The sequence below is a fragment of the Phodopus roborovskii genome, unplaced genomic scaffold, assembly GCF_943737965.1.
Source record: "Phodopus roborovskii unplaced genomic scaffold, PHOROB, whole genome shotgun sequence".
NCBI lineage: Eukaryota > Metazoa > Chordata > Mammalia > Rodentia > Cricetidae > Phodopus > Phodopus roborovskii.
In genome coordinates this window covers 3,595,684-3,616,659 of record NW_026125546.1, presented here as the reverse complement: position 1 = coordinate 3,616,659, position 20,976 = coordinate 3,595,684, and the positions used below count along the sequence as shown (strand labels likewise).

Sequence of the window (20,976 nt, the reverse complement as noted above, 5' to 3'; positions counted from 1 at the left end):
AAGAAACAAAACAAAACAAACAAACAAAAAAAAAACATTGCTTTGGTTGTTTGAATTCTGAGTTCAAAGTGTTGCCTTTTGTTTTCATAAATACTATCTGCTTTCCTTGAGACAGCAACTGGAAAACTATGAATTTGTGGATCTAGAGTTCAATAAACTAGTTGCAGAGAGGGAGGAGTGATAAGGGGTCAAGACCAGGCTACAGAAACCCACAGAGACAGCTGACCTGAACAAGGGAGAGCTCATGGACCCCCAGATTGATAGCTGGGAAAACAGCATTGGACTGACTCAGACACCCTGAACTGAACATGTGTCTCAGCTAGAAGGCCTGGGCAGTAGAAGGGACCACTGACAGTGGAACCAGGATGCATCCCTGTTTCACAAAAGGACTTTGGGAGTGCATTCCCCGTGGAGGATGCTCCCTTAACCTAGAGGCAGGAGGGAGGATCTAGTCCCTACTCCAAATGACTTGACAGATTTTGATGATCCCTCCTAGAAGACATCACTCTCTCTGTGGAGTGGAGGGGGCGAATGGGGTGGGAGGAGGGTCAGAGGGTATGGAAGGGAGAGAGAGGGAACTGGATTAGATATGTAAAATAAGAAAACCATATATATATATATATATATATATATATATATATATATATATATACACACAAAATGCTGGAAAAATCAAAACAAACAAACAATAAACAAAACAGTGAGCAGAGTTCAGGACAAAGAACATTAGTTAAGAGAGGGTGAGGCCTTTGAGGAAAATGTCCCACAGAACTTAATGTGAAGAGTTTCTCACTTGCCTACCCCAGCTAAGAAGCATGCCCTTTCAGGGGCTAGGGATGGAGCTAGGTATCAACACTTTTTCCTGGCATAGGGAATACAGAAACATGGTATATGCAAGGCTCTGTGGGATGTGGGGGTTTTGGGGTGTGTGGGGATAGCTTTCTGAAAGTAAATTCATGAACTTATCCTTACCAAAGAATAGCTATCTTTAATTTTTTGCTAATGATACAATTTGAGCTATTAAGAATAAAAAATTAAGAATAAAATAAAAGGGGCACTTTTAGCTGCCACCACCAATATGAATTTGAGAGTTTTACAATACCTGGAGAGTTTTGTGAAGATAGTAACAGTCTTCAGTTTAATTATACAGTCTTCAGTATATCTATAGTTGGAGGAAATTGCAAAGTTCAATATTTTCTCTTTTTTTATTTTTCCTCTTTTTATTTAAATTAGAACCAAGCTTCTTTTACATGTCAATCCCAATTCCCTCTCTCTGATCTACCCACCTGCCCCCATCCCCTCATCTCAGCTCCCTGGGGAGGGTGAAGCTTTCCCTGGGAATCTTCAAAGTCTGTCATATCATTTGGAACAAGGCCTAGGCCTTTCACCATGTGTCTAGACTGAGAGAGTATCCCTCTGTGTGGAATGGGCTCCCAAAGTCCATTCCTATACTAGGGATAAATATTGATTCACTACCAGAAGCCCCATAGATTGTCCAAGTCTCCTAACTGATACCTCATTCAGGGGGTCTGGGATGGTTCTATGCTGGCTTCCCAGCTGTTGGTCTTGGATCCATAAGTTCCCCCTTGTTCAGGTCAGCAGTTTCTGTGGGTTTCTCCAGCCTGGTCCTGAACCCTTTACTTATCACTCCTCCCTCTCTGTACCTGGATTCCAGGAGTTCTGCTCAGTGTTTAGCTGTGAGTGGCTGCTTCTGCTTCCATCAGCTATGGAATAAAGGCTCTAGGATGGCATATAAGGTAGTCATCAATCTCATTATCATGGAAGGATGTTAAAGGTAGCCTCTCCACTATTGCTTAGATTCTTAGCTGGGTCATCCTTGTAGATCTCTGTACTTTCCCCTAGTGCCAGATTTCTCTTTAAACCTATAATGGCTCCCTCTATTATGGTATCTCTTTTCTTGCTCTCCTCTATTCTTCCCCTGACTCAGTCTTCCTGCTCCTTCATGTCCTCCTCTCCCCTCCTCTTCTCCCATACTCTTTGTCCTAACTCCTTCCCCCATCCCCCCATGCTCCCAATTTTTTTCAGGAGATCTTGTCTCTTTCCCCTTTTCCAAGGAACCATGTATCTCTCCTAGGGTCCTCCTTTTTCCTAGCTCTTTTCTGTCGGTATAGATTGTAGGCTGGTGATCCTTTGCTCTATGTCTAAAATCCATATATGAGTCAATACATACCATGTTTGTCTTTTTGTGACTGGGTTACCTCACTCAGGATGGTTTCCTCTAGTTCTATCTGTTTGCTGGAGAATGTCAAGATTTCATTGTTTTGTTTGTTTGTTTGTTTCACAGAGTAGTGCTCCATCCTGTAAATGTAGCACATCTTCTTTATCCATTTTTCAGTTGAGGGGCATCTAGGTGGCTTCCAGGTTCTGGCTATTACAAACAATGCTGCTATGAACATAGTTGAAGAGATGTTCTTGTTGTATGAATGTGCATTTTTTTTTGGGGGGGTATATGCTTAAGAGTGGAATTGCCAGGTCCTGTGGTAGACTGAGTCCCATTTTCCTGATGAACCCCCATATTGATTTCCGAAGTAGCTGTAGGAGTTTGCACTTCCACCAGCAGTGGAGGAGTGCTCCCCTTTCTCCACATCTTTTCTAGCTTAAACTGTCCTTGGTGTTTTTTATTTTATCCACTCTGACAGGAGTAAGATGGTATCTCAGTGTTGTTTTGATTTGCATTTCCCTGATGTCTAAGGATATTGAGCACTTTTGTGTCTTTTGGCCATTTTAGATTCCTCTATTGAGAATTCTCTATTTAGTTCTGTATCCAACTTTTTAATTGGATTATTTGGTGTTTTTGGTGACTAATTTATTGAGTTCTTTGTATATTTTGGAAATCAGCCCTTTGATGTGGGGTTGGGGAAGATTTTTTTTTTCCCAGTCTGTGGGCTGCCGTTTTGTCTTATTGACTGTGTCCTTTGCCTTACAGAAGCTTCTCAGTTAAAGGAGGTCCCTTTTATTCATTGTTGATCTCAGTGTCTGTGCTACTGATGTTATGTTCATGAAGTGGTCACCTGAACCAATTTGTTCAAGGGTACCTCCCACTTTCTCTTCTAAGAGGTTCAGTGTGACTGGATTTATGTTGAGGTCTTTGACCCATCTGGACTTAAGTTTTGTGCATGGCAATAGATATGGATCTATATACAACCATTCAATATTTTCTAATTATTGATTTTTTAACCAAATAACCAATGGTATTAGAAAATCACACATTGCTAAATGTGCAAGACATATGAGAGAACGCTAATGTAGCAGAAGTTCAATGTGCAAAAAGTTCATTGATTGATGTCATTTATAAGCACATTACAGCTGACCTTCAGGGAACTTTGCTACTTGTTCACTTTTGGTATAAAATCAAAGAAAGCACACAATTACCTGGAAAGATTTTTGGAATCTTCCTTTTTCAGACTGCATGTATATGTGAAGCAAGTGTTTGTTCATATACTTCCACTAAAGTAGCAGAAAACAACAAACTGCACAGAAACAACAGCGAGAACTCTTATTTGTGTTTAGACATTTAAAAGATACATGGAAATGTAAAAAGTCACACAATTTTTACTATTTTTGTCTTAGAAGACAACTTTTTGTTGTTTGTAGTTCTAAAATTAATCTTTAAGAATATTTAAATTGTATTAGCTATAGTGGTTAACATGGTTTGTGTTAATAGGTATGTTAATGGTAAGGTACTTGATAATTTATTGAACCAAATTATAAGGAGGATATAAGCAGGTACAGAGAATGATTGAGAACTTCACTTGTACATTATAATCAGGCCTGAATTCTGTCCTATTATGAGATAACCTTCGTTAGTATTTTCATAGCCTACTGTTGGCATAAAAAAATCTAAAAATAGGCTAAAGAGTTATCTCAGTTGATAAAGTGCTTGCCTTAAGGCTCTGAGTTCAATTTCCTGAATTCACACACACACACACACACACACAATACTGCCACCAACAAAGGTTGGGCGTGGAGGCAATGCCTATAACCCCAGAGCTCAAGCAGTGAAGACAGGCCAATCCCTTGGACTCCCTGGCTAGCCAGGCTAGTATACTTGGTGAATTCCAGGCTGGTGGACAGACACTGTTTCAGGAAAGAGTGAGTGATACTTAAAGTATGACCTCAGAGCTTACCCTCTGGCTTCATATACACATGTGCATACCTGAAGTTTTAGAAAATAGAGCTGGGTATTTAGCTTCATGATAGAAGAACCCTTGCTTAGCATGTCCAAGGCACCAAAATCCATGGCCAGTGCTACAGCTACAAAAAAACACCAAATATCGTTTTCAACTCCCATCTGCGATATCTTCTTCTTCCTCCTCCTCCTCTTCTTCTTCTGTTTGTTTTGTTTTTAATTGTAAGATGCAGCTGTGAAAATGGGTTAACAGTTGTGCTTTGCATCCACTCTTGATTTCCTTTCCAAGTGGAAGGAGCTAAACCAGGCAGGTGCAATAAGCCCAAGAATGATCAGATTTCTTACTCATGTCTGGTGGCAGATGGAAAGGCCAATAGCTAGTAGTGAATACCTGATGAGAGCACCTGTTTTCAGGCAGGAAGAGAGAACTTATGGATGTGTATTTTTTCACTGCATTTGGCAACAGCAAGGCAGTGACTTAAACCTTATAGAATTCCAGCTTTAAGCTTGAAAATACACTCAGGCATGCCAGCATTAGAAATAGAATCTCCAGCTGCTGCCAACCTAGACAACCAAAGGAAATAGAGATCTGTATTGTTCAAAGCCCAACCTTGGGAGGAGCTGTTACCAAGCAGCTGTGCAAACAGAGCTAACCCTGTGGCTTCTCCTGCAGACGCTTGGTTCTAAGGAAGACTGGACTGTGGGGATGTGAACGAATGGGAACTCAAGGGGTCTGGGTCTTATTCTTGGAGTCCAGACAAGATGAAGGTTTGCATTTCTGCACAGATGTGGATGGATTGAAAAACCGTGCAGGAGATGCCAGGGAAGCTGCAAGGAGTCATGACCATGACTCTACCCCTTCCTCCCTCCCGTGGCGGCTACCTTTTCCTTTCACTTTCTCATTCCCTCATTCCCTCTTCTCCCACTCTGTTGCCTGTTGAAACCCATGCTGCTTTGGGGCAGATGAGTGATACAGAGTAGGAATCTGTCCAGTTTGGTATGTAATTCTATGTTCATGGAAGAATTAATTAAATTATATCCATTTAACTTTTAAAACAGGTTTTCCTTTGCATCGCACCTCTCACCGAGCCCATGGCTTTTGCTTCACTTAGTCTCTTGGAGGCAGGGGGCTTTTGGTTCCCCATAAAGTGACTTAGACTTTCAGGCACACAGATAGACTTTCATGGTCTTCTGATATTAATTCAGTAATGTGCTATACCTGTAAATGTGTAACCTATTCTCCTAACACCTTTTAAAGAGATTATTGGAAGCTATGAACAATAAATTAAAGTGGCACTGGTGCATGAAAATCAATGCTACTGGGAATTGATAATAATTAAAATATAATAGTAATAATATTAATAGAAATAAAGCGAAGTGATATCTTAGTTTGAGGAATTGTTGCTACAATGGAACACCAGAACAAAAAACAACATGGGGAGGAAAGGGTGTATTTGGCTTACACTTCCACATTGCTGTTCATCATCAAAGGAAGTCAGAAGGAACTCAAACAGGGTAATAACCTGGAGACAAGAGCTGATGTAGAGTCTGTGGAAGGGTGCTTGCTTTCTTATAGGACCCTGGACCACCAGCCCAGGGATGACACCACCCACAGTAAGCTTGGTCCTTCCCGGTCAATCACTAATTAAGAAAATCCTCCACAAGTTTGCCTACTGCCTGATCATATGGAGTTATCTTCTTAATTGAGAGTCCCTGCGCTCAAATGACTTCAGCTCCTGTCAGCTTGACACAAACTATCCAGCACTGTGAAGGAGATGAAGTAGCGTTGGCAGAAGACAATGAAAGTCCTGTGAGTGTTTAATATTTATCAGGCACTGTTGAACGCTCTTCAATTTGGTCAATTGAGACCAACTGCATGGCAGTTTGCTGTCACCATAAACAAACAGAAGTCAAAATGTAAGAACTGAGTCGGAGGCTAGAGTGTGTGGAGCTGAGTGAGTGAATATGAAGCAGGAGCTAAAGAATGAACCAGGGAACAAATAAGGCATTTGACACTGCTAGGACCTGAAAAACATCAGACTCGGGGGTAACTGGTATTTGGAATCCAGAATAAATGGAGTAGATGGTTTGAACTTCTAATTGTCTGTATTGTAGTCAGTGTCATTAGGTGGATGGAGAAACAGAAAAGGTGAGGTAGGCGTGTGCACGTGTTCCATTATATTGACACCTTCAATTATATTAAAGATTCTGGGGTGAGACCGCACGTGGGAGGTTGAGGGATATGGAAAGGGTGGGTTTGGCAGTGGACATGAGTGAAAAGCATACAGCATGAGAGACCCTAATGTAAGTTGAGATGAGAGCATGGGGCTCTGCTGTGGAGATCAGAGCAGGCACTGGGTGGCATGTGCACTGATTAATCCCCAAAGGGATGCAATTGAGTAAAGCTCAGCCCTAAGCCCATTGGAGGCAAGTTGTGAATGGGATGATGGGTGGGAGAGTATGCTGTGATTAGATGGGGAAAAGGTGTGATCTGTCTCCCCGACCTCTGTAAGTGGGAAAGACCAGCTTTTCATGTGTGTGATGGAAGAAATCGTTAGCAGGAATGATTCTGACTCATACTCTTTTTGTTTTGTTTTGTTTAACTTTTTTATTGATTCTTTGTGAATTTTACATCGTGCATCCCATTCCCATCCATTTCCCCACCCTCTGCCCTTGCAGCACCCCCAAAATTAAATGAAAGTAACAAAAAACAAAAATCAAAAACAAGCAAACAAAAATCTCAGTGTGGAAGCTAGTGTGGGTGGGTCACACCATATACCCTTGAGTCCATACATCTTTACTTGTAAGTGTCCATTGCAATGAGTCATTGCATTGAACTAGAGTTCAAGGCTCCTGGCTTCTGCCATACCCTCTGTCCTGGGCCCTCACTGGGACTCCTCTTGAATATCCTATTGACCTGTGTCATGGAGAGCCTGCAGCTTTGGATCTGCAGGTTCGGCTCCTTCACGCACTCTAGCAGTTCATAGATGAGGTGGATATTGGGATGGACTAACTCGTAGCTCTGGTTCTGGGCATGGGTGGTAGCTGTGTTGGTCAGTTCACCCGCTTTCCCTCATTGTCACCTCCCATGGGAGCTCTCCAGCTCTGTCCCAGCTAGCTCTCCCAATGCAGCCTGAAGCAAGGAGCAGTTCTCTGCTCTCATAATCTCAGGCCCAGCTCGCCCACACCCACACCACCAGGGTCAGGTGAGGTGCAAGACCCCCTTTCCTGAGTGCTGTAGTTAGTAAGGGGCAGGACCAGCTCTAATGCCCCCAAGGCCAGCTATCCCATCTGTTGCAGGTGGCAAGGGGCAGGAGTGAGGCGTCTTTCCCTCACCCACGCCACCATATGGCACACAACGGGGTGGCAAAGGCAGCTCTCCTGCTCTCAGGCCTGGCTCACCTACTGCCCCACCAACAGGATCAGCTCTAGTGTGACTTGTATTTTTTCCAGACTGGGAGTGTCCGAATCACCATGGGGTTCCGCATGCCTCAAGCCTTGTACCTCCTCCTACCCCCAGTTTCTCTGTTTGATGTGCAGGGAGACCCAGAGGGTGGGACCCATAAGGCCCCTGGGAGATCCTGTGAAGGTCAGGGCTGACACTGCACTTAAACCACTGTGTAGGGCGCCAGGCTGCGAGTGAAAGTCCATTCATTTTCCAAACTGCGTACTTCCCAAACGCTTTATGAGGTATTCCATTGAGATTTCTTATTCCCCTGGGGGGTGAGCATTAAGTAGCTAGTTTGGAATGGGCCCAAAACATCTGTAAGCAGTCAGGGCCTCTGGAACTGTGTCCTTCCACAGTGTGTCCACTGTAGTTAAAGGAGACAAGCTTTCAAACGTGTCTGCTTAACACACTCTGTAAATCTCTCCAGTGCTTTCTGTGGAGCCTTGCTAGTATTATTTCTATGGCTTAGAATGCTAACATTAATAATTAGCATCAGGAGACACGCCCACCTGCCTGCCTGCTCCTGTTGCCTCCTACCCTGTACCTTGCTGAGGAGACAAGCTAATTCCTCTTGTGACTGAACTTTGCACCTTAGCTGTGGTAGCTTGCGTAAGACAAAACAGTCAATCAACAGTCATGTATTAAGGCTGAGCTCCTGAGGCATCCTACCCCTCCCTGTTGAACTGTTGGCTACCCATAGTTCTAAGGGAGGGCCGGTCAATGTTCTGAGTGTACATACTGATGAGCCCATCAGATACCAGTGCATAGACAATTCCAAACTCTAGTTTGGACCCTAGTTAAAATCAGTGGGTCATAAAACAAAAGAGGCATGAAGGCAAGAAAGAGATTTGCCAGGTTTGGGGGGGGGCTGTTGACATAGGGTGGAAGAGAAATAAGAAGATGGGGCATGAAAGTCCGTAATCAGCATGTATTATATGTACATATACATGTGTGCATACACTAAATTGTCAAAGAAGGAAGTTAATAAAGAAAATGTCACAACCAAGGTAGAATGTTTTTTGAATGTAGTTTGTTCCAGATGATGGTAATATGTACTGGAAGTGGTGCCAGGTGATGTTGATGGAAAAAACATGGAAAATAGTTGGGGAATGATGGAGAAGGGAGGAACTGATGCTCTAGAAGTTTGTCCTGTCTGCTTTCAGCTATTGCTCAGTGATTTTCTCATTTATATATGTTGTATTATAAATTATACTTTGACCAAATAAAACTTTCAAGCCCATTGATTACCGTAGATCTGTCCCCACTGGCTAAGAGCAAGGTAACTTCTCAGACAGCTTTTATAAGTAGCATCCTTCCTTTTCCCTGAGAGACATCTCTCATCTTGCTGTTGAACATTGTTAGTCACCAGTATTTCACTGGAAAACTTCACTTTTGTTAATGCTGTTACTTTTCAAACTAAGAAAGAAGAGTAATGATCAAAAACATGTGACCCTAGGTCCTTGCTCCATCATGCGGGCTATGAGTTGGAGCTCTCACCTGGGCTGGGCACTTCCCCTCAGCTCTCCTCAGACTATCTACATGCCTATGGATTTGTGGCTCTGGTTTTAAGTACTGTACAGGTGTACAAGCTTTACTGCAGAACTTCTGCCCCTGGGCTCCATTGTGATTTATAGGTCATGGGGCTATGGTAGACAGGTTGTTGGTTGTTATGCATAGATTAAATATTTGTTTTGTTTGATACTTCCATCTTGGCCCTCTCCTTCCAATATCTGTGCCATCTTCTTTGCTTTCTCACAGCTTACATTGTGGTAGAATTTTTCCTCTTTTCCTTCAGGCCTCTATGAAGGGCCCAATCCCCTGGCTGTGCGAGCCATAGTCTTCACTGCTGCCTCTGATTTCACCTCCTTCCCAGGGCGGGCGCAGCAGCTTGCCTAATTTCTAGTGTCTGCTCCCATGTCATGCAGGCAGGGACAAGAATAGGTTCAGCAAACTCCTTTTTATGTTGTCCCTTTCCCTTTCAGGAAACTGCTGTGATTGGCTGACTCTATCATTACACATACACACACACACACACACACACACACACACACACACACACACACACACACACACGATTCAATTGAAGTTTCTGTTTCTTTATCTGGATTCCTCCAGGCTTCTTTTTGCACATCTTTGCATGTCCACATCTTCCTTTCACTTGTGAGTTCCTAATATTGCTGGGCATCCAGTTCAAGTCCACTATGCTCACCTTGGCCTCTGCCCTCAGACCTTTGTTACTTATTTGCTGACTGGTATGTTTTTGTGTGCATTACTTTGAGCTTAAACTTCAGGGCTTGGGTGTGTGTGGTGGATCACAGTACATGAAAGCTTGACTTTAGAGTCTACTATGTAGTGCCTGGGCAGCTTTCAATTCTGTGGGTTTCCTCCTTGCTTGTTTCTAGGAATAAAGATGAAAGAGTGTATTATCATTGGTTTGGTAACTGAAAAGTCTCCAAACCTCTTGTATTTGAAAATACTTCTGGGCCCCATTATCATGAACTTTGACACAACAACACTAAAGTTAAACCTCAGACCCGGAGATAGCGTAGCAGTTAGCACTTTTGTTTCTATTGCAGAGGACCCAGGTTCAAGTCCAGACACCACACAGCTCACAACCACCTGGAACACCAGTTCCAGGGAATCCAACACCCTCTTTTGGCCTCTGCAGACTCAAATGTGTATGTCGTACGCATATATACATGGAGGCAAAACGATCATCCACATGGGAATGAGTATTTTGTAAAAGGATAAATAAAATTGAAACTTATGTTGATAAATTTCCTAGGAGTTCAACACAAGGTTACCTCTTATTTCTTGTGTATATCAACATCCTTTACTGTGAAAGAGGCCAGTGCCAAAATAAGGAATATTGTATTCAATATGCAATGAAAGTTCATAGAAATAGTATTATTTGGGAGATGAAATTAAGGGTGACAGTTTGGGAGGAGTTTACAGAAAAAAAAATAGCATTTCAGGATGCATGTCCTGTTAAGCAAAATGAAGTTTCACTAAGCTCTGTGACAGAGTATTTATCCAGTCCATAGACACCAAAGCTGGGCACACTCTAAGGCTCCTGACTGACCATTTTCTTTGTGCAGTGTGGAGGTGAATTGCCCCCGTTAGCACCCAAACTTGATGTCATGATGATTTCTTTTTTGATACTCACTCTCTCCTTTGTTTATCTGCGAAGAAACTTGTACTGAAAGCATGTTACTCCGCTGGAAGTGCATTGCTGTCCTTTTTCAACCTGGGGCACAACATCACATTTTTTCCTGCATTTATGGATCCATAATAGGAAAAGAACCACACAGAGTTAGACGAAACCTAAATTCTTTCTCTTCTTCAACACAGACTCTTGTGGTCCCCAGTCACGTTTGCAAGGTGCAGTTTCCTTTTGAATTATTTTGCAATGACCACACAAAAAGATTGCTTAGAGAGTCTCACTTTCTCTCTCTCCTTTGCTCCAAGGAAGCAACCATGTCTGACAAGAGCGACCTCAAAGCAGAGCTGGAGCGCAAGAAGCAGCGCTTGGCCCAGATAAGAGAGGAGAAGAAACGGAAGGAGGAAGAGCGGAAAAGGAAAGAGGTAGGCTGGGTCATGGTGTTGTAGGGTCAAATGGTCACTGGGATCCGAGGAACTAGTTACGTGGACAAATGGGATCCTCGGGAGAAGTTTGAAAGAAGTGTGTGAACGGATATCCACACACTCTGAAGGGGAAGGTCATCTCTCCCTGATAAGTTATGTCACCTAAGCAATGGGTCATACATGACTCAAACATCTGCAAGCCCAGGTTTTCCCTGAACTTGAATAGAGCCACAAGAGTGGTCCATGATCTCTTTGTTGTTGGATTTTCTTTAATCTTTATGGGCAGTGTTCTACTTTGGGAACAACAATTGGTTATACTTCATGGAACTGCTAAGATTAGGATGAGCTACCCTCCCATTGCCCAGAATCTAGGATTTAGTTCATAACTGTGCTTGTGTTGAGAAAGAACAAAAATCTTATTTATTTATTTATTTATTTATTTATTTATTCGCAAAAAGTAACAATATGAACATTTTAGAAGACAAAACAGATCTAATGCCAGTGGATTTCCAGTGATTCCTACACAGTGTACATTTCCCATGGCCAATAAGAATCCTCAGCTTGGCTGAGTGGGAACCATAAGGAAGGGGTATGAACAAGATAGAGAACAGTGTTGGGTATTTCAGCAGGAGGAGGTGTTCTTTGTCACCAAAAGTTTTCCTCTTTATATCACCAAGTAGCAAGAACCCAGAGGCAAGACAGCTTTTCTCTTGGTATACTCAGGGGTCAAACAAACACCATTGACCCCAGATTCAAAGCCTGTTGTATGTCCTCTCCTATCTCAGTCTGAGAAGTGATGTATTTTTACTCTCCAATTTGTTGTGATAGTGTAGAAATAAACCAACTAATGCACAAAAACCAGATGGCAGATATTTGTGAATAGTTTTCTAGAAAGGAAACTTTGAACAGGGTGATATGCCCACACGAAGAAAAACTGGGATTGCTCCCCACACAGATAAGGTTTTTTTCAGGAAGAAGAAAGTGTTTTGATGCCTCGTGATCTAAATAAATGCTGTGTCATTCTACAAATTTAAGAGTAAAATAACAACTTACGATGTTTATCATTTTCCAATAATTGCAGTTGCAGTTTAGCCTTCTGGCTTCTCCCATCTCTTTGGGCCGCAGATGATGCCTGATGTGATAGTGTGTTTGTCCTTGATATCCTATATAGTGGTTTTCCCTGGGAGATCTTTGCTGCTCTGTATGCAGGTTGTGGGTGAAACTGAGGTGAGAACTGACAAGGAACGGCTACTCATTTCTATGGGAAGCCCAAAGAAAGCATCCTGTGATTATGTTTCCCTTTTTTTCAAATGTCAACAGCTACTGTATCTTTAAAGTGCCTGCTATTCCTTGCTAATAATGGGTTTTCTTTTACACTGACATTCTAATATCCAACTTGAATTTCACAGAATTACTATGAAGTGTGATGTGATATAGGAAATCTGGCTCCAAATTAGGCTGTCTGCTCTTTTATTTTACATTGGGAGAATCATGGGCCAACCAAGCAGATCAAGGCTAGCTTTCTCTCTTTTTTTTTCTTTCTTTCCTGCCTTTCTTTCTTTCTCCCTTCCTTTCTTCCCTTCTTCCTTCCTTCCTTCCTTCCTTCCTTTCTTTCTTTCTTTCTTTCTTTCTTTCTTTCTTTCTTTCTTTTTTCTGGTACACCAAACAGTTTTGAGGAGCAAAGGCCTCACCCCCTGCACAGCAAACAGAGATTCCAGGAGCTTCTGCATATTTCTAGCCTCAACATGTCTCTGGAATTCGAGTTACAGAAGGACCCACTGTCTCTGTTACTTAACTGAAAGGGAAGCTCAAAGTCACCAGAGCAACTCATAGTCTTATACTTCCATGCTCAGTTCCGTTCAGAAGAGTCAAAGCAGGGCTCCGTTTTGGGATGTACTGACTGTATTGTATTAAAATCTACTCCGGCTTTAAATCTTTCTGCACCATCTAGTATCCCTCAAGAAGCTCTTTCTGATGTTTAGAGATACTTAAATGTAAGCATCTCTAAAACAATGTAAGCATCTCTAAGCCAAACAAGCAAAACACCCTTGTTTGTTTATTTGGCGAGTGGAGGAGAGTGGGGTATCTGTGTGCTGTGGCTTATGTGTGGGGCCCTTTCACTCCTTCTATGAGGTGGGTCCAAATGATTGCACTTAAGGCAATCAGGCTTCTCACAGAAGGGTGTATTTGGGGTTTCCAGAGAGATAGGAAGCCATCACTATTGTGGTGGAGGGAAGTGACAAAGGGGAGGTGAAGGGGGAGCATGGCAACGGGAAACTGAGTGCTCACAGGCTCACATCTCAAACAGAGAGGGTAAACTTGGGGGTTGAGGTGTTTGAAACCTCAAAGCCGGCCTCCAGTGGCACCCTTCCTTCAGCAAGCCCTCTGCCTCCTTGGACAGTGGTGTCAAATGAGAATCAAGTATTCAAGCCTGAGAGTATGAGTGACAGCTCATTAAAACCACCACTCACATGGAGGAGCCATCTCACATCCCTGTTTCAGTATCCTTAGCAAATGGTTCTGGCTTCACTTTTCTGAATAGCCAGCGCCGTAGGACAGGTAGTTTTGAACATGGCGGTTACATGCAAGGGTTTTTGCATTTGGATGTGGCTGAGAGACCTTTAGTGTGGGCCTCTGAGAACTTGTCTTCTTGATAGAGTTCTGTGTAAATTCCAAAAGACTAGAGAGCAACAAATAGCACAGAGAAACAGTGAATCCTAGTAACCTTTCTCATCAGTGTGAGCCTGAGAAAGAAACCTTGAAGGTGTTGTAATTTACAAAAGCATCACAAGAGAAAGATGCCAGGGCAATAGGGTTCAAGCAGAGGGGATTTGGATTAGGGTTCATAAAAAGGGGGAAAAGAAAGGGGAGGCAGGCCTCTGGAGACAGAAGCAGCAGGAGAGAGGAAAGAGGAAGGAAGAAAGAGGAGGAGAGAGAGGAGAGGAGAAAGGGGAAACAGACAGAAAGAAAGAGAGAGAGACAAGGATTGGAGGTGGGCAGGGCCCTTTTAAAGAGGAACTTAGTGAATATGCACAGGTGGTGCCCTTAATGACTGCAGCTGAGGGCACATCCTCTCAGAAGCCCAAGGACAGGCCAGTATAGATGCCTGAATACTAACAGAGGGAGGGGTTACTTTTGGCTCAGTTTAAGGGGACAAAGTGGGTAAAGAGGCCCATAAGATGGGCCCGTGATCAAGATGAGATCTTACATTCCAAGTACCCTCATGAGGTTGTAGTGGTTTTTAAAGGTTTGTTTATTTAAAAAAAAAAAAAAAAGGTCTGTGTGTGTGTGTGTGTGTGCAAGTGCATTTGAGAGCAGCTTCCTATAGACAGCAGAGGTGTAGAATCCCCCCTGGAGCTGGAGTTATAGGCGTTTGTGAGCCACTGGATGTGGGTGCTAGGAACAACTCATCTGCTTTGCAAACATAGTAGGTATTATTTTAAACAGTTCATAAAATATTTCTTTTCATTAAGCAAAATGTCATGGTATAGAATTCTGCATTCTGAAATCATGTTGAAGCTCAAAAACGTTTGCATTTCAGATCGGGGATACCCAATCTGTGTTTACACACATTTTGCCACATAGTATATGCCCAACAAAAGAATATAAACAGAACAAATAAACATACAAGGCATTTGGAGTGGGTACTGAAGGCACTGATTTCAAGATCATTTTCAACCATCTAACGTTCTGTCCTGCAGATTCCTTTGGAATCTCTGACTGAAAGGTTATGAAATGCCTCATCCCCTGCCAGCATCACTATCCCATCCACTGCCAGCATCATCACTATCCCATCCACTGCCAACATCATCACTATCCCATCCACTGGCAGCAGCATCAATATCCCATCCACTGCCATGATCAAAGCTGCCTGAGCTAAGATGTTCTGACTTTTGTGTTGTTTGTAAAGAATTAGAAATTGCCTTAAGAATTTAAGTTTGCTGATGGAAACAGAAGCAGAGATTCACAGCTAAGCACTGAGTGGAATTCCTGGAATCCCCTTGTAGAAGTGATGAGCAAAGGGGTCAAAACCAGGCTGGAAAAACTCACAAAAACTGCTGTCCTGAACAAGGGGGAGCTCCTGCACACCAGTCTGACAGCTGGAAAACCAGCATAGGATCAAACCAGGCCCCATGAACATGGGTGTCACTTAGGAAGCCTGGGCAGTCTATGGGGACTCTGTCAGTGGAACCAGGATTTATCCCCAGTGTACACATAGGCTTTGGGAACCCATTCCCTATGGAGGGATATTCTTTCAGCCTAGACACATGGGGGAGGGCCTAGGCCTTGCCCCAAATGATGTAACAGACTTTGATGATCCCCCATGGAAGGCCTCATGTTCCCTGAGGAGTGGATGGGGAATGAGCTGGGGGGGTTGGTGGAGGACATGGGAGAAAAGGAGAGAGAGGGAACTGGGATTGGTATGTAAAATAAGATTGTTTTAAATTTAAATAAAAATTAATAAGAAATTAAAAAAGAATTTAAGTTTGACTTTTGTATACTTTATTTAGGCTCAAACTTTAAATGAAACAAAATGATTCAGAATTGAAACGGAACAAAATGCCCTTTGGTGCTAACCTGGATATTTCCTGTCCGTGATTCTAGAACAAAGAGGGAATTAGGACCAGGGGGTGGATTATCTCCCACCGCTGAGAGAGCTGTGGGGGTGAATCATCCTGGGTTACTTTGGATGGCAGTTGCTTTCCTGGTTGTGGTACCATGGCTGAAACCTGATTTATAAGTAAGTATGGTGGCCACCATTTAAGACACAGGCCCGATTTCAGGAAAACTTGGCTTCAGAACAGTGAAGTGAACTTAATGCGGCCACCCTGAAGTTTCAGCCTGGTCTTGGCTGAACTGCTGCTGGAAGCCAAGACAGGTCAAGGTTTCCTGCCCTGTCTTCCCTTGTCCCTCTGATAAATGTGCAACTGTCTTGCAGAAGTGATTGGCAGCTCTCAGATGGCCAATTGTCTTTCTTTCATTATTCTGTCTGGGTCTCAGCTGGGATTATGCCTCACAAACAATAATATCATTTTCTGGGGAAGGCAACAGTTGTCTTTTTTAACTACTAGTATTACAAAATTAGTTCACAGTGAGTCTTTGAAACGGGGCAGGATCCTGTAGTTGTTCCTGGAGAAAACCTGTCATGTTCATCACTAGGGCACTAGTGACAGCCTCCTTGGAAGAGATTACGCCCTGCTCTGTGTAGGGCACTCAGTGATAACTGGCTTGTTTCTGATGAGCTCTGGTCATCTGCCTGTGAAGTTCCGGTGCTCAGCTTTGGGAACTGAGAGCTTTCCTAAACTTCAGTAAGCCTAGATGAACATGCACCCTCATTAGTATATCCCAGTATGATGATTCTTTTCCTTAAGAATTAAGAAAGCCAATAGAGCTGGCAGGATGCCTCACCAGGTAAAAGCAGGTGTCCCTCAAGCTAGGCCACCTGAGTACAACATCTGGAACCCACCTGAAAAAGCCAGATGTGGTACCCTGGTACAATAAGGGAAACTCTGCCCCCAACAAGGTTAACAGAGATAATCTTTTTTCCAAAAGTTGCATTCTGACCTTTATACTCAAGCTGTGTGACATGCAGGAACACCTCCCCCCCCCCTCTCTCTCTCTCTCTCTCTCTCTCTCTTCTTCCCCCCCTCTCTCATACACACAAAATAAACAAGTGATGTAAATGTGGGCTTGTGAGATGGCTCAGTAGGCGTGATGCCACCAGAAATGATGAACTGAGTTCAAGCCCCAGATTCCACCTGGCGGAAGGAGAGAACAAACTCCCACAAGTTTCCCTCTGCCTACTCCACACATGATACACCATGTGTCCACTCCCACTCTGAGGCCCTACATACCAAAATCAGTGAATGTAAAAAAATAAATTCATCTTGTAAAAGTAGGCAGAATAGTGAGTTGTATACACACCTGTGTTGAAGAAGTAGACATTTGGATACTGTTTTGGTACAATGTGTGTCGCCCATTTTGACACATAATTTGACTACTATGATATTTCTTGAATGCCTACCATTTAAAATTAGAATAAATCTCAAACCCCAAACCAATACTGTACCTTTCAACACAGGGTGCTATGTCACAAAGTTTGGATCTACTATGCCCAAGTTCATTTAAAAGGAAAGATAGGCAGGCCATTTTCATTTACTCTGTCAAGTCTCCACTCATTTCCATGCACCCATATTTGTTGACAGAAGTGGCTATTGTAAGCTCCTGTTTCTAGACTTCTAAATACCTTGTTCTCACAGTAGTGTTCTGAAGGAAAAGGGTGTGGCTGAGAGAAATTAACCTAAAAGATACACTCAGCTAGAATTCTATGACTTTAACATAATGCCTGCCAAAGTCATTATTCAAACACATATTTATTAGGTTCTTTATACTCCAGAAACTGATCCAGGCATGATGGCCTTGTGATGAATGGAACAATTGTGTCGCTATCAATAACACCGAGAGTCCAGTTGAGGCTAAGTCCACTGTGTTTCAATACTCAGATGGGTTCTAAGTTTTTTTAGTTTTTCTAATTTGTATTTCAGCAACACCTGTAGTGGTCCCATTTTCTAGCATCTCTCCCTTTTCCCATTCTTTTTAACTGTGTGAAAAGTGAATATGGATGCTGATCCTCATTCTTTTTTTTAATTTTATTATTTTTCTTATTTTACATATCGATCCCAGTTTTCTCTCCTCCTACCCACCCACCCCTACTCCACAGGGAGGGTGATGCCTTCCAGGAGGGATCATCAAAATCTATTAAGTCATTTGGAGTAGGGACTAGGCCCTCCCTCCTTTCTCTAGGCTAAGGGAGTATCCCTCCATGGGGAATGTGCTCCCAAAGTCCTTTTGTAGACCAGGGATACATCCTGGTTCCACTGTCAGAGGTCCCTTAGTCTGATAATGAGATTGATAACTAATATGTCATCATAAAGGCTTCATCCAGTAGCTGATGGAGCAGAAGCAGACATCCACAGCTAAACACTGAGCCGAACTCATGGAATCCAGTTGCAGAGAGGGAGGAGTGATAAGAAAAGGGGTCAAGACCAGGCTACAGAAACAGAGACAGCTGACCTGAACAAGCTTAGAAACCAGCATTGGACTGACTCAGACCCCCTGAATGTGGGTCTCAGTTAGAAGGCCTGGCCAGTCTAAGGGACTGCTGATCCTCATTCTACGGCATCTTTTTTCTCAACTCTGTCTTCGCCTGCTGTCCATGTTAACAGTGGGATGCTCCAGTTGTTTAAATATTGCAATTGGAAAAGTATTGCAGACAAATTGGCCTTTTAAGAGTGTGAGTGACAAGAGAAGGCTGGAATCATCTAGGACTCTCTCCAGCTCTATTTAGATCCCAAATGACAGTTTTCTCCCAAATGACAGATTGCAAAAGTGAAAGTGTGCTCCAAGCCAAGGTGAATGAGAACAGAAATGCTGAGCCCAGAGCCGCCTAGAAACACGCTTGTCTTATAATCCGGTTGTAGGACACTCTCTAGGGCAAGCCAAACTGCCCTGAAATTAATTATGCTCATTGAGGCGATTTACCTGCTAGGATGCAAGATGCCAATAGGGAATGAGGGACATCTGATAATAGAATGGTTGGCTTGACAGGCTTCAAGATAGCTTCACTTCTGCGGGCTCATTAAAGTTGCCTGTGAGGTAGACACTAGTATTCTCTCTGTTGAAGATTTGGGCAGATACCTTTAGTTACAATTTGACCCAAAATACTTCCCTTCATTGTCTTTTTTGAAAACATTTAATTAATTATTTAGGTATTTCATACAATTTATTTTTAACATATTTGCCCCTCCTCCAAGACCCATGCTCCCTTCTTTTAAACCCGCTAACTCTCGTTTTTTGCTGCCAGTATATTCTTGGGGATGTGGCTGTCCACTGGAGCATGATCTAGGTACCAGGCACCACACCCAGAGACTCTCTTCTCCCAGAAGCTCTCAGCTGGAATTCAAGCCTTCTCCCTCACTCCATACTGTATTGTTATTTGCTTGAGCTTGTCCATGTCTGTGGATGCTGTCGTGACCCCTGTGAATTCATATGTGAAATATCACTGTTGCGTCTGAGAAACCCTGGTTCAGTGTAGTCATTCATTGCTTTGGTATCGTCCCACCCCCTCTTCTTAGGGATCTCTTATCTTAGCCTTGGAAGAAGGGGTGCATTCAATGTGGAGCTTCCCCAGAAACCTAGAAATAGATCTCCCACACAGTTAGCTATACCACTCTTGGCCTTATATACAAAGACTCTGTTCTACTACAGAGAAATTTGTTTATCTGTGTTCATTGCTACTCTGTTCACAATAGCCAGGAAATCAAAACATGTTAGATGCTTATCAATTAATAACTGTGTAATGAAACTGCATAATTTATACAATGGAAAATGATTCGGCTGTTAAGAAAAAGAAAATATGAAATCATCAGGTGTTCTTTCATTACAGCTATAGGAATAAAAGGTGGAGAGGGGGTGAAGGAGAGAGAGCAAAAGAGAGTGTAAGTGGGCAGGGGTCTGACTTTTAAAGCGGTCCTTTGCACCTGCCTGCAGACTAGTACTCATGAAACCCTGGGCTGACCAGCGTACTGCCTGAGTGCATTGTGCCAGGTAATAGGGGCCGGCCAGCGTAATGCCTGAATCCTTATATCAGGAACATAGGTGGAGTAGGAAGTAATCATTGTGAGTGAGGTAACTCAGACCAAAACCCGGAGAGGTTTTGTTTGTTTGTTTGTTTGTTTTGTTTTACTTCTAATTATTAGATTTTATTTATTTTGTGTGAATGTGTTTTGTGGGATACACAAATGGGTTTTTTGTTTTTGTTTGTTTGGTTTTTGGTTGTGTTTTTGTTTTGTTTTGTTTTTTGAGACAAGGATAGCCTTGGCCATCCTTGAACTCACTCTGTAGACCAGAGTGGCATTCAACTCACAGAGACCAGCCTGCCTATGCCTCCCAGGTGCTGGGATCAAAGGCATCACCCAGCACACAAATGGGTTTTTTTTCTTTCAACATACAGACCCTGGAACTCAAACTTGGGTAGCCAGGCTTGGCCTCAGGTGCTGTTACCTATTTAAATATCTCACCAGTCCAAGAAATTTTCATATCACGTGAATGAGATGGAGCAGGGCGGGGCTTTGACCAAAAGAGAGCCCCTGTAAGTTATCAAATGAGCAGTTACGGTGATTTTCATACCCCACACATGGTTTTATCTATATAGAGCTTTGCCTGGCCTTTGGCTCCAGGCATTTCTCGCTTAACTGAGGAAAAGTTTGCATTTAGTTACATCGCTAACTTTCCTTGCTGGCATTCAATCTCTCAGGCAGATATGCAACAGAAGAAAGAACCTGTTCAAGATGACTCTGATCTGGATCGCAAACGCCGAGAGACTGAAGCTTTGCTGCAAAGCATTGGGATATCACCGGAGCCCCCTCTAGGTACTTCCCTAGGCTTGATTTCTACCCCTCAAGCAGAACTTGTATAGGTATACCATGTCCGGCGTTATTGTGCTTTTCCATGTTAGCTTTAGTATTGTTTTCTGTGTTTTTAAAAATCTAGCTTATTGTCCTAGCTGCATGTACTTTTTAGAAGTGAGAGGGCTGGAGATGGGAATGATGTTTACGGAGTCACGGGCAGTTGCTGCTGGTTATGTGCTCATAATTTCCCTTTGTGTCACCAGCAGATTAATTTATACTTGTTAAATGAGCACATACAAGACATCTTGGAATTTTTAATCATTAACAAATTGTTCTTTGTGTCTACTGCTGAATCCCAACCTCTCTTTGCCTATATAGATAAT

The 20,976-nt window shown here is 42.8% G+C and overlaps 1 protein-coding gene across 12 annotated transcripts in view; it reads left to right on the top strand.

Moving 5' to 3' along the window:
- Dync1i1 (dynein cytoplasmic 1 intermediate chain 1) overlaps positions 1-20,976 on the top strand; it is a 480,988-nt gene that overhangs the window by 205,970 nt on the left and 254,042 nt on the right. For 5 of the 12 annotated variants that reach the window (XM_051177157.1, XM_051177153.1, XM_051177154.1 and 2 more), the window contains exons 1-2: positions 11,069-11,183; positions 20,500-20,614. In XM_051177157.1, the coding sequence (XP_051033114.1) occupies positions 11,076-11,183; positions 20,500-20,614 (223 nt within the window). In that variant the 5' untranslated portion in view covers positions 11,069-11,075. Of the gene's footprint in view, positions 1-11,066; positions 11,184-14,042; positions 14,051-20,497; positions 20,615-20,976 lie in introns of those variants that run through there. The other 7 variants (XM_051177158.1, XM_051177161.1, XM_051177156.1 and 4 more) reach the window with 4 other exon arrangements.